General features: G+C 35.7%; 1 protein-coding gene across 1 annotated transcript; it reads right to left on the bottom strand.

Annotated features, from left to right (window-relative positions):
* Window positions 1-283: 283 nt before the first annotated feature.
* Window positions 284-3,087, bottom strand: LOC109217752 (vicilin-like seed storage protein At2g28490). The gene is made up of 5 exons (XM_019382020.1): window positions 2,752-3,087; window positions 1,832-2,016; window positions 1,640-1,720; window positions 1,150-1,545; window positions 284-864 (listed from the first exon to the last, which is right to left on the bottom strand). The coding sequence occupies exons 1-5, from the start codon at window positions 3,065-3,067 to the stop codon at window positions 385-387; spliced, it is 1,458 nt and encodes a 485-aa protein (XP_019237565.1). The 5' UTR covers window positions 3,068-3,087; the 3' UTR covers window positions 284-384.
* Between the last annotated feature and the right edge of the window lie 11,519 nt (window positions 3,088-14,606).

A 14,606-nucleotide genomic window follows, 5' to 3' on the forward strand; every position in this document is an offset into this window, starting at 1 on the left:
ATCTAGTTCTTCCAATGTAGAGTTTAAACACCATATTGTTATCAGGAACTAAAATCTATAATACTGAAACTCTTAAGATATCAGTTCTTTCTGTTTGTAATCTCAAGTATCATGTTGAAAAATACCAACCATGCACAGGTGCCAAGTGAAACTCTATGTTTTCTTAATGCAGTTTGAGCCATCAATGGAACGCGCAAAAACAAATCCGTCTTATTCAAAAATCAAAGAGGACATGGCCTCTTGTGTCCAAGAGGACCAAGAAAACAAAATCCAAAAAGAAAGAAAAAACAAACCAAAAAAGAACAAAATAGTTCTAAGATTGCCTCCTAAATTTCATGCCAAAACTTGACTAGCCCAACTAGCTAGCATTTCAACTAAACTAAACTAATCAAAACCCATGATCATGTCGTTGCCAAAGCTCCCTATCATCCTTTCAAACTTGACCATCTTCTTCCTCTCTGGCTCTGTTGCCTTGTCATGCAGAGAAGCCGGTGACGATGATGGCAAGATGACTTGTTCACTTTGAGCATTGGCAATCCTCTTAAGCCTCTTCTCACTTATACCAAATGCAGCTGCAAATTCTGGCCCTCTCAAGCTCTGCATCAATGAGTTCTTACCCACCAAGAACTGCTGATGGTTTCTCCTTGCTGATGTCGTGAAACCAAAGAACTCAAACGGGCCATTTGTTGAAGCAATTTGGCAGAAGGGGAAGTACCTCGGCACCCAAAAAACGTCCCCTTCTCGTACTCTAGCGTTCATGGCTAAAGTCCCATTTGGATACACAATTTGGACTCTGCCAGTCCCTTTCAACACTATTCCATACTCTATTGCCGTTGGATTAACATGAGGTGCCATCATGGATCCCTACATTAACCAACAAACTTAGATAAACACATGTAACAAAGAAAAAAAAACACACTATTATAATACATTTTGGACCATGTCAACTAAGATTTGCTTTCACAATAGGAGATTTGAGATTTTTTTTAATCAAAGTTCACCACTTGCCTTAGGCAAATTTACGATTTTTAAGCCATTGACTGCGTAGGATCACTGCACCACCATGCTTAATTCCGTGACTATAATTTCCGACTTTTTGTAATACATATTTTCATGTATGATGACCTTGAATAAAGAAAGGGTACTTACCGGAGATAGATTGACAAGATAAACGCCATTTCCAGATATCTTTAGAGGAGAATAATTAGACTCATCCAACTTCTTGCTCCATCCATAGTCGTTCTTGAAATCGGCCTTCCTGTTGTAGAGATTATACGCTGATGGAGTTTTATGATTCACTCTCTCGACAACGTCTTCCCTGTTAAACAAAGTAAATAGAAATTTCGGCAATGACCATGTTGATTCCTCTTCTTTTGGGATAGTTTCTTCCTCAAAATTCACAATCCTCTTCAAGTGAGCTAGTCTCTTGTGGGGTTCTTGGGCCAAGAATTTGGACCAAGTGTGTGTGTGATGAGAACCAGATAAATGCACGATCGGTCCGGAAGATTGCCTTGTCAAGAACGTGCTTAATTCTGCTATCGAGACCTGGAGTTATACAATAATAATCTTGATTCAGTTTTTTTTTTTTATTTTCCACTGACAAATGTAGCAAGAAAAGGTATTATACTCGAATACTTACATTAAGAGCAGTTGATAATGTGGTATGGTCGAACCCAGCAAGAATGGATGTAGGATAATTTCCACCACCAATAAAGAAAGACTGCAAAATAGTTACATGAGCTACAACAAAATTTTGGGGGGAAAAAAAGCTATAAACGTAAGACAAGAAATGGATTAAAAGATCAATTTTTCAGAAATTGGCTTAGGGTACCTGGAAAGCATGCCATCCCATGGATTCAGAGGTAACATCAATACTGCAAATAATGTGAAGTCTCTGGTTTTCAACTCTATTCTCCAAATAGAAAGCTGATCCAGCAGGAATTGTGTACACATCTCCGGGCTTCAAACCCCTTTCTGCTAATTCATCCCCGTAGATGTGTCCAACTCTTGCTTTCCCTGTATTCATTTCATAGAAAATGAAAATTCTGGCTTATTATGAAAAGGATTTAACCTAAAGATACTGACATTCTTTTTAAAAAATCTAATGTTATTTTAACATATTGTAGCCAGGGGTGTCAATAGTTCATTAAATCTGACTAAACTAATATAGATTTTTTCGAGATAGTTAATTACTTTTTTAACCGTGAGAAGTGGATGTAATTGGCTCTTGGATTTGCTTACTTTATTTTACGATCTGTAGAATAGTTACATGAATCTTGATCTATTATGACCACCTTTGATGTTACCTTGATTCATCACCTTTTAAATAGTAAAAATGTCTAAAGAGTTATGTCAAAGTTCTATGCAAGTACACATCTTATCGTGTTCTACCTTTTATTAATGACTCTTACAAGATATTTTTAATAAATACCAAAAATTAATCGAACTGTACCGAAACCGAGAAACCGAAACGACTGGGACGGTTTTGAAAAGTCAAATTTTGGTTATAAAAACAGAGTAACCGAAAATTGGTAAAGTACAAATTTTACAAAATAATCGGCCAAATCAAACCGCTAATGATACCCATGTAGGTAATCTGTCTTATTTTTCTGATTACTAATTTTACTTTTTTTTGGAAAGATTACATGTAGTAATTTTTTATGTGATCTATAGCATAATGAGTCTAAAACACTATGGAAGTTAAAGTTTAAAAATTATTTAGTGAAATAGAGAGAAAATGAATAAGTTTACCATGGTGAACAAAGAGGAGAAGATTGGAATCAAGGTACTGAGGGATGAAGAGGCTATTGGGTTCCATAGAGATGAAACCAATATGCATTGGACTATGGAAAGATGTTCCTCTACGATATCCACCATTCACCAATTTCATGACCCCAGCATCAGTTTTCACTACATCATGTAAGTGACGCAGCAAAAACCATTTTTCTCCTTGAGTTCTTTGCTCACTTTCTTCCTCATCTCTTTCTCTCCAATGCCCGCCAACAGAGGCCACTAGTGCAGAGAAAAGTACCAGCACTAACAGCAGCAGACTCTTTCTCTTTCCCATAATTCAACTCGTCTCGTAATAAAAAGGCAAGTTTTCTTTAATCAGTTTTGCTTCACTGTTGACTGAGGTGCAGAGTCTGTAACTATTTATATAGAGGGAATGGTGAGATTCTAGGGGAGCTGTTGTCAACTGTGAAAGATTTCTAGGCATTTTAGGAGATCCTGAAAAATATATGGAGAACTGATGAAAAGTTGTTATTACTAAACGATGTAGCAAAGTTTCAATTAAATGACCACTTCAAAAGGCTACTCTAGCGCAATAAAAGAAAAGATTTATAATGACACTAATTTCATAAATTAACAAACATACTAATTTTCTTACACATTTAGTTTTGGCCGAAACAAATATTATAGAGTTGACCTATATTATAAAAAAAGCTTAGTTGTTGATCAGACTAATAGGTGACGCTGGTGCCCTGTTCTACGCTTCTATCTTAGTCCATCGCAAATTTCGGCAGTCGGCAGCTATTTTTATATTCATTCTGTTAGCACAGTAAATGGATATGGCGAAAAATAGCAGCTGCAGGAAGAGGCCTATTATTCTTATTCCGGAGCTCGGGGCACAGCGAGGACGACTACGGCATCTGCTTTGGTGGAGGTGACGCAACTCCGCCACATCAATGTCGACATTGCTAATGAGAAAAACTTGACCAATGGCTGGGATGACACCTTCGGCGACATCAACGAAGACCTCGCAAGTCTTAAATATTTTTCCTATTGCCAACGGGTCAAACTTATGTACTAATTTAGGCAAACTTATGTACTAATTTAGGAGGAACAATAGGAGACCTATTGTACATATAATGCATGGTGACATTAAAATCACTACCATAACACAGCGGTAATGTAAATATGATACACGTCTTGATTATTAGCATCTTATGATAGTGTGAACCTTTTTTCCAAACTTGACAAGTTTGGTGGAGTTGATTTCCCCCGTTGGCAAAGAAATGCGCATCCTCCTGAAAACACTAAAGGTTGTGTATGTGATTTCCACCGCTCGTCCACCGGAGGCCAATGAAAGCGAAGAGGAACCACTGGAAAGCATAAGGGCAAGGATGAAATGGGACAATGATGACTACATCTGCCGAGGCCATATATTGAATGGAATGTCGGTTTGCTTTATTGGATATGTATCAACATGTGGAGACCACTAAGAAACTGTGGGATTCTCTGGAGAACAAGTACATGTCTGAAGATGCATCTAGTAAGAAATTCCTTGTCTTATAATTTAATTAGTAATATTAATAAGTGACAAAAGGAAGAGTTTTGTCGTCCTCACAGTAGTAGATCTTAATTTGTTAGAGTTCTACATTTATCCTAACAATTTTCAATTAATTCCTTTTATGTCGTATTAATCTTATCTTTCAAAATCTTGTCCTTGACTCAAGAAAAAGATAAGTATCTAAGAAACAAAAAGAAAAGAAAAAGCTGGAAAGTCTAAAAGCATCAATTGTGATTGACAGAAAGCAAAAAAGCTACAACGTGCTCTCAAAACTTGCCCACATACAAAGCCCAAAAAGTTCAAAGTTCCAAGTCAACAAAAATAGGAGATAAAAAGATTAAGTGCCCAACAAAAAAACTTTCGCAATGCAGACGCTTACGTGGAACAAAAGTACAATAATTTGTACAGTATTTAAAAAAGTAGATCACTGCCCAACTATTGATTAAGTGACAAATGTCTCCTTGCATCACTGCAGAGACTGATTTTACACACGGTCAAGGACAGATTTTGAAAAATAGGATTAACATGGAACCTAAAAACTAACTCTTCAAAGAAAAAAAACCCAGATCTGAAAATTGAATTTCAAATGCGACTCAAGTTTCTTTTTACAAGATTTAAGATCAATTTTCTGCAAGTTTTTGCTTATTGGATTGCAGAATCATACTTAGATAAGTAATTTCTTGTCCAATTTGACTTTACCCCTCTGTTTGAAGACCTGCATTGTTAACCCGTTGCATAATTAACTTTCTACCTTTTCTGTTGGAATGACAAAGGGACCATGCATGACAATAACTTCTAATACCTTTATTGCTGCTAAATACCTTCATTCTCCACCATAAGCTAGAGGAAAAATATATGTTTGGTAGTGGTGGATCTGTTCTTTAGAAATCGTAGATCCGCCACTGTCTATTAGCTGTCGTCCAGCAAAATTTATTTTACAAGGATCTCACACATGGGAAAATAACTCAAGATGTCATGTTTTGTGGTATGGCCAATTCTTGCAAAAAGTCAATTCTCCATTCAATAGATCTTTTGTGATTTTGTCAGCTGGAATTTTGTTCCCCTTCCCCCGTGTCTGCGATGGTTCTGTGTGGCCCACTCCTTCATGGCAGCAACCCAGGTATATTTCTGCTTCCTTGTTGATTTGGTATGTGAGCTGTTCCTTTCCACATGAACTTCGAAATGTTGTTGACAATGTTCTCCATCCCTCGGGTCGCCTTGACATGTGCCATTGAATATGTTTAAGTTATTGAAGACTCGGTATGTATAAATTTTAAATATCTCTGCCTAGCTTCTGAAAATTTTCCTTCTCCCTTCTAAAGTCAGGATTAGGATTTTACATATTCAGTCCACTCTTATTCAATTTAAGAAACTTCTCCTTCTTTCGTCAAACTCATACAGTTTAGCGCATCTTCTTCTACTCCATTAATTTCAAAGGATTCATTGTTACTCAAAGATCCATATAACTAATATCGATTCCACTTGTAAAGGCTCCCAATGCCCCTCATAACTAATGACACTGGTTACTTTTCTTTGTTTCCTATAGCATGTTTCAATAGTTCACTTACAGCTTGTTTGGATGGTTGTTACGTATCGTTTCATAATGTATCGTATTGTATTGTATTGTATTGTATTGTATCGTTTGATGAATACAATGTTTGGATGGATTGTGTCGTTTTGGCGTCGTTTTATGGTATCACGCACCTGTGATGTGATGAATTAACTTGCAATATTATAAAGAAAAATTATGATACGGTATATAAAAAGATAGGGTAAATGATAAAATAAAATTATTTAATAATAATGAAGGGTGAGATTGAGAGAAAAACACGAGGAAACGATGCGACCACACCAAATCGGTCATTACATAAAGTGGCACATTTCATCGTTACTTAACGACTGATTTTACGATACAATACAATAAAATTTAAGTAACAATCAAAACAAACATTGTATTTAAACTAACAATACGATACGACACAATAGGTAACAACCATCCAAACAAGCTGTTAGACATTTGGTATGATGGCGCAGATGGAAATCGAAGACTCTTAAGTAGTTTTCTATGTTCTTGGTTTGACAATGTAGTAACATATAAGATATTGTGGATACTCTGTCAAAACTAATAAAACTTGTCTATGAGTCAAACAAATTGATAATAGTTATGTTGGAAAAAAACTGTAGGTTTAGAGTACAACTAAATACCAAGATAGCTTATCTAACACAAAGAAAAACATTTAGTTCTCACTTCTCAATAACACTACAGCTCTCTATGTGATTAAGTTTAAAACAAGCTATAGAAGTTGAGTGCAACTAAATAGTATGTATAGGTGGTGGAAAATTCTCAATTTCTTTTATTTAGTTTGTTATGATGACAAAGATTAACAAATTCAAATTTTTCGGTACTCATAGATGTACAATACAGGAACATCGTTGACTACAAGATATAATTCTGCAATATTGGTAAATCCATTCTATCCGTAGGCTGCAGAACTGATGAACTGGTATAAGATACATATACGAAAGTACTACAACAATATTGTCATGGACAAAAAGATAATTATGTAAATCACCAAAAATGATATATATATGCATGTGTCTATTTATAGGGTGAAAGATAATGAAGAAACCTTGAGCACATATACACAGAGTAGTTCTGCAGAGACAACTTCATCGCCTCTGAGGCTGTACCAATTGCAAATATTCAATCACAACCAGCGCAATGCATGTAACATATACTACTATATATTTGGTGGCAGAATACATCCACAACCCCTTAAAGTTGTCCTCACTTTTCACTTAGACACTTCATCTCAAGTTTGTTTCATTTGAACACTTTAACGAGGTCTTTACTGTGTCATTTAATCACAATATGCTGACATGGCAAAGAAAGTGTTTCTCACATTTTTCAAGCGCATGGAGTCATCCCGAAAAACAAACTCACATTCTTCTAGACGGAAATGTACAGCTTCTGCCGAAAAAAATTCAGGCCAACTTCTCTCTTCTTCTCAACATGATCTGGGCTCACCAAATTCTCCATACTTCTTTTGAATTTTGTCGGATTCCCGATCAACCAGTCCCTCGTTTTTTGCGTGCCTGTGTGGCTTTCTTCCCCAAAGCCATGTTGTTTCATAGGGACAAGAATAGATTAAATTTAGTTCTTCTAAATCAAACAAAAAGTAAGATTCTTCTCAAATCTAAAAGCTATCTATATTTATTCTTAAAATTTGGGGTTGGGGGGGGGGGGGGAATTACAACTAGATCTCGATTTACCATGCTCCACTTCCACCACTACCCAATATAGATTGGCCTCGGAACATTATAGCCTTAATTAAAAAGTACTGAGCAAAAATAGATCACTAATTCATTCACTTATGGCCAAATTTGTCCTATAATGGGCGGAGCCTCCATGTCCGTTTGTGAAGTTCGCCGGTCTTTCTTTTGGGAGATTCATGGCATTTGAGACGAATAAATTATCTGAGCTTTTGCAAGCTTTTGGGAATGACATGGGAAAGAATTTTGATGGAACAGAATTTGCTCAAGGTGAAAGCTGGTGACAACTTTAGAGATCGAGCAAACATGGTTGGGGATTAGTCTGTTTGGGAAGATGATGATACCTGGGGTGGGGTTCTTGTTTTTACTATATTTATTTTATTTCCAAATTATTTTTAATTTTTAAAAGTTAAATCCACGTGTCCTCGCTTTATTTATCACTTTGGCATGTGAATTACACGCACCTTTTGTGTTTGACTGCCTACAAATTTTGTGTCTAAATGACACAATAAAGCCTTGGTTAAAGTATTCAAATGGAACAAACTTAATATAGAGTGTCTAAGTAAAAAGTGATGACAACTTTAAGGGGCTGTCAATGAATTCTGCCTATTTTGGTTGAACATTATAACAACAGCCCAACTAATCATCAGCTCTCCTTTATGTTAAATAGATGCAATCTTTTCATGTGGAAGGTAAAATGTTGCTGCTAGATGATGAACGGCGATTAAAAAAGTTAATGTGTTCAAAATGCAATCAATTTGTTAGAACTTCCATAATAAAAGTTGTCGACCGTGTGAATTGCGATCAACATGCGATGTTAATACCCAGGTACCATAATTTTGTTTGCTTTTCCAATTGAAAGTACTTTCTCATAGATTTTATAAATGCATAATAACGTGCAATGATATTGTATAACAGGTGCCGATGTCAAGTGAAATTGCAGATAGAAGTGGATCGACAATTGCAACAATATGAAAGCTGAACAAATCTATGAAATAACTAAGATAAAGGTACAAATGAGAACTAAATTAACTTTTATTAAATTCATTACTTCAACTGAAGTGTTAGAGCTTGACGAACTCATTTTTGAATGCAGAATGAAATGATGCCTCTTCAACCTATTCGGCAACGTCTTGCTGACAAAGTGTTCAAAGTACAACTAAAGAAATCATTTTCCAGGACATCGGATGAAACACCAGCAAAGTTGTTCATTCTGTCGTATGTTGAAAAGCAAGATACTCTCCAATTGCCAGCACCAACAACTTTGACAAATGCTGGAGAAAGCAGCAAAAGAGAGCTTGGCAATCTGTCATCCCCGCAGGAACAAAAGAACTGATCACGGAAGCTACATCATCTAGCAAAAGACAACAGACTGAGGGGACAACTCCAACTAGAAAAAAAATTCTTCTTCTAGCAGAAAGCAAAATATTGAGCCAGTCACTCCGGCAATGAAAAAGTGAATGTTAGTAAACTATCTTGAATACGTCGTATACTGAAAAATAGGTTGAGTGCATAGACAATAAAAACTACAACTGATGAACTATTAAAATTTCTACCGCTAGAATTAAGTGGATTATTCCTCATTTATATATCGAAATTTAGAAGACTCTCCAGCAATTCTTTGTTTCGCTATAAGTAGAAGAAACAACACTAACTAATGGGATCAAATTGTGTGATTCCGTTTAGTTCTTATATAAAATCAATCTCTTTAAATTGCAAATTGATTCCATGTAAGCACATCGCTTTTACTTTCAATTTTCTCATTCTCTAAACACTACATATCAGAAAGACTCAACACACTAAATTTTGTCATGGCTAGATATTAATTCCTTTTCCCCTGATGCTTCATAGTAAGGCATTTGGTGGAATAAAGAAGTTGTATATGCAATTATGAATTTGTTGTAAAAATACCTATTATTCTTTAAAGTGATACAAAAGATTATAAATTAATTTAGGTTGTAGGAAGTACTATCGGATAGGTTGTTGCACTAAAGTTTCATTCTGTCGCTTCTTTGTATATACTATAAAATTTGAAAATCTCTATAATAAGAGACATTGAATCTACTACAACAATTAGAACTATAGTCTATAAAGGTACTGTGTTGGAAGTTATTGAGTCGTTAGATTTATCTTTGTCACTAGAAACTCTAAGCTGATATATTACTCCAAAATCGTTAGATAATCAAACAGTCGTTAGATTTATCTTTCTGGAACATGATGTTGTTGATTTTCAAATACACATACTGTTAAAAGATGTGCATTCCATAGCCCATTTAAGTGCCTCTTCTTCCCATGTTTCCCATATATCTCCTTGGAAGAAGATAACGTTCACCATACTCTGCACTAGGCAGTTCTGTCCTCACAACTGTAGTGTCCTCGTTCTCCCATGCATATTTGTCTCTATCTTTTAAGATGTTTCTTTACTGCAGGTGGAGACTTAAACCTTTTGATCTTTTGTATATATTAGCTCTTCAGGTGAGGACTATAATAAGTGAAACTTTGAAGTTCGTCACACTTTGCACAATAAGATTCAGAGGAATTAAATAGTTTCATATAGAAAGTAAATTATCTAAAGCTCCTAATACTGAATTACTTTGTCGGTGTTATTTACATCCATCTACCATAACAATCCAAAGGATACAAAGTGTATCCGGAAAATTTTGTATTATGTTTCTTTTCCTGAATTCTTTTTTCCTTCATAAGTCCTCATGATAAAATTGGCTCTAAAACCTATCTTTAGTCATAATAAGAAGCTAAAAAGAAAATTTTATTTTGTTTTTTCACATTTGATAATGACTGCATGTCTTTTCTTAATATTTACAGTTTATTGACTATGTGGTCTGCCTGTACATATGTCTTTTGATGACTTGTACATACGCTACTTTTGATGGTGTAGATGGTTATGGACTAAGGGTACAACTCGGAGAATATACAGGACTACACGTGCTTTGGTTTGAACTTTAGTTTTGTCCCTTGTGTACACGTGTTTTAGACAAACATTATAACTCGGGAGTCCTGTAAGTCTGTAACTAAAGATCAAACTGCTTGCTGAAAAAATGCATTAGTAGATCATCTAAACTACCTTTTTGGTTTGAATTTACTTGTGTTCTCTGGTTTGCTCTATTTCTTCTGTGGTTATAATAGAAAAAGCAATACCTGGTATTTCTTAAGGAGTAGACAGATAGTATCATCGGGCTTACAGTGGCACTTCAAATATGTGCATTAGAATTTATTGCTTTATGTGATTCTCTTATTCAGATTGTGCCAGTGGAATTAGTTGTGCAAAGTATAGTACGTGCATAGAATTATAGATAGTTCCTTACCTATGCATGCTATTTGTTTGAGCAACATTCAAACACTCTTCATAGTCAATCATTATATTTCTACTACCTTCAATTGTCAAAAATTAATGTTATACCATATTCAAGAGAATTATTTTTTCAAAACATAAAAGAAAAGGTTGATTCAAGTTCAAGTCTGCTCTAGGATTGTAACTTTAGATATACCTGTGCCATTTTCGAAACCCCTTGTAACCTCCTTTCGACGCAAAATATTTCATTCTACTTGGGCTTGATTCAAATTATCCTTGATTGCCTGCATCATTTGTTGTCTCTGTTGTACCATATCTTCTCTTATACCATATTTTGTTCTGCTGGTAAAAGGGAAGGAGTTTGCTCGTGTCCAATGAACAGCTATATCCGGCAAAGTGTGATGGTGTACGCTTGAGAAAAGAGTGGTAGTTTTATTACCATCATTCTGCCAATAAATCCTCTTACACTATTGCTTTGTCTTTTTTTTTTTTTTTTTTCTATTTTATGAGTTACACCATTATTTTGACCTTTGAGATTTTATTGCCGTGTGGTATCCTTTTAAACGCCTATTAGTCCTTTCATTTATTTGTATAGATGCATATTTTTGGTATCACACCAAGTATATACTGATGACACAACTTCTACAATGTTACAACCCCTAGGTGAAACTACATAACATACATGTATAATATCTAATTCACCATAATATACTTATTGCTATAATACTTTAATCTAACAAATGATGGGCTTGGGCCCGGGCTTAGCACGGGACATCTTTAACTAGTAATTATAGGATGGTAGAAGGTCGGTCGGTCATGGATCAATTTCATGAAATTCAACGCATTGTAAGTCGTTTCGTCAAACACAAAATTCTGATGGATGAAACCTTTATAGTGTCTTCTATTATTGATGAACAACCCTCATCATGGAAAGACTCCAAACGGAGTCTTAAACACAAAAATGAGGATATGTCCCTGGAAGAACTTGCCAATCATCTTCGTGTAGAACAAGAGTTCAGCATGTAGGATAAACCCAAGGAGCCTAGCACTCAAGATGGCAAGATTAATGTCGTTGAACATCGGGAGTCCTCCAAACCACATAAAGGACAATATAACGATAAGAAAAAGCATTATGATGATAGAAAAAAGAATGAGGGTTCCAACGTATGTGCTATAAATGCAATAAACCGGGCCACAAGAAGAGGGATTGCTCTATGTGGAAAAGAAAGAAGAGTCAAGGAAACCAAGGGGCATCAAAGGACAACTTTGTAGCCATGATCTCTGAAATCAATGTTATTGAAATGACCATTCTTGGTGGATAAACACAGGTGCTACCAAGCATGTGTGCAATGATCATTCTTTCTTCAAGTCACTCACATCGGTTGATGATGGGGCCGTCCTCTACATGGGGAACTCTTCAACTATGGAAGTCAAGAGCATGGGACAAGTGAAATTGAAGTTCACATCTAGAATGATGTTAATTTTAAATGATGTATTTTATGTTTCCAGTGTTAGAAAAAATCTTGTTTCTGATAGCCTCTTGAACAAGCATGGTTTCAAACAAGTATTTGAAGCCAATAAGTTTATATTGTCTAAGGGTGGCGTATATGTTGGGTAGGGGTATTATGCCAATGGAATGTTTAAGTTAAATGTAATTATCAATAATGACAATGCAATGAATGATGATGTTTCTCTTTACATCGTTGAATAATTTTTCATTGTGGCATTCCCGTTTGGGACATGTTAATTTTCATAGAATTAGGGATATGTCTAAATATGGTTTGATACCAGTGATAATTGTGGATAGTGTAAAATGTAAAACTTGCATATTAACAAAGATCACAAGGAAATCTCTTCCAAGTATCCAGAGAAGTACTAAGTTGCTTGAATTAATTCGTAGTGACGAGTGATTTTCACTGTACTCCTACAATTGGAGGAAAGAAATATGTTATTACATTCATTGATGACTGCTCTAGATTTTGCAAAGTTTATCTTGTAAATTCTAAAGATTAAGCATTCGAAAATTCAAATTTACAAGACTGAGGTTGAATTGCAATGTGAATCTTCCGTTAAGTGTTTAAGGACCGATAGGGGAGGAGAATATTATAATCCCACATTTTTCCAAAGCAATGATATTGTACATCAAGTAACGGCATCATATACACCACAACAAAATGGTGTAGCCGAACGGAAAAATCGAGTCTTAACGGAAATGGTTAATTGTTTATTGTCTAACTCAGGATTAAGTCACGGCTATTGGGGTGAAGCTATGTTAACGGCTTGTTATATTCTTAATAGGGTTCCTAATAATAGGAATCCAACAACCTCATATGAACTTTGGAACAAAAAACAATCAAATTTGAGTCATCTTAAAGTTTGGGGACGTAGGACTATAGTTAAAGTCCCGGAACCTAAAAGGAAAAAGTCGGGTGAAACAGGAATTGAATGCATCTTTATAGGATATGCTGAAAATAGAAAAGCCTATAGATTTTTAGTCATTGAACCAAATGATTCATACTTGGTTAATACTGTCATTGAATCAAGAGATGTAATTTTTGATGAAACTAGATTTGTATCAATTCATAGACCAAAAGATATTGTTCCAGGTGATCCAAGTTGTTCAACTTCACAACAATCAATCTTTTAAAATGGTGAAAATCAAGACGACATTGTTGAAGTAAGAAGAAGTAAGAGAGTTAGAAAAAAAAAGACATATAGAGATGACGTCTACATCTATTTAGTAGAAGGTTCAATTGATAAAACTAGAAATAAAATTCCTTATAAACGATCCCACTACTTTTAATAACGCCATGAAATCTCCAAATGCACCATTATGGAAGGAGGCTATCCAAGATGCCATAGAGTCAATATGAAAAATAATACTTGGATCCTAACAGATCTTCCACCCGATTGCAAACCCATAGATGGTAAATGGTTGTTCAAGAAGAAGTTGTCACGACCCGGAATTCCCATCGCCAAGACCGTGATGGCGCCTGACATTTCACTTGCTAGGCAAGCCAACATTAGAACAATTTACTTTAAACAGCTAAAATGATAACATAAATAAGGAACTGAAATAACTGAAATAATCAAAATGTAAATGCGGAAGTTAAAACCGTAAAACATCTGCTACAAATCCCTGAACCGGGTGTCACAAGTGGCACGAGCTACTAGAATAGTACATACAAAGGTCTGAAATAAGGTAAAGCTGTTCGGAAGGAAGATACACAACTAAATAAAAACAGAAAGGGGACTTCAGGAGCTGCGGGCGCTGAGTAGTTGTACCTCAAGTCTCCACAGACTGTCCAATCCGAGCTCTCTAGTAGCCGCCGCTGGGACTCCAAAATATGCATAGTGTCCAGAGTGTAGTATCAGTACAACTAACCCCATGTACTGGTAAGTGCCGAGCCTAACCTCGACGAAGTAGTGACGAGGCTAAGGCGGGTCACCTACACTACAACCTATACGCTGATGGAATAATTGAAATACTGAAGAGAATTAAATAGTCAACTGCAAATGATAACCACAGCCTCAAGAATAAACCCGCGTAGTGCAGAATTACCAATCTTTAACAGTTCGAATGCAAATACCGGAAAACCAACACAGCACAAGAAATGAAAACATATAGGTTGTTCCGTCGCGCAACCCGATCCCACCAAAAACCACAAATCCTCCCTTGTTCCACCAAAGTAACATCAACAACAGAGATAATATATGTAAATATGTTGCGGC

This window comes from Nicotiana attenuata, unplaced genomic scaffold, assembly GCF_001879085.1.
Source record: "Nicotiana attenuata strain UT unplaced genomic scaffold, NIATTr2, whole genome shotgun sequence".
Classification (NCBI taxonomy): Eukaryota; Viridiplantae; Streptophyta; class Magnoliopsida; order Solanales; family Solanaceae; genus Nicotiana; species Nicotiana attenuata.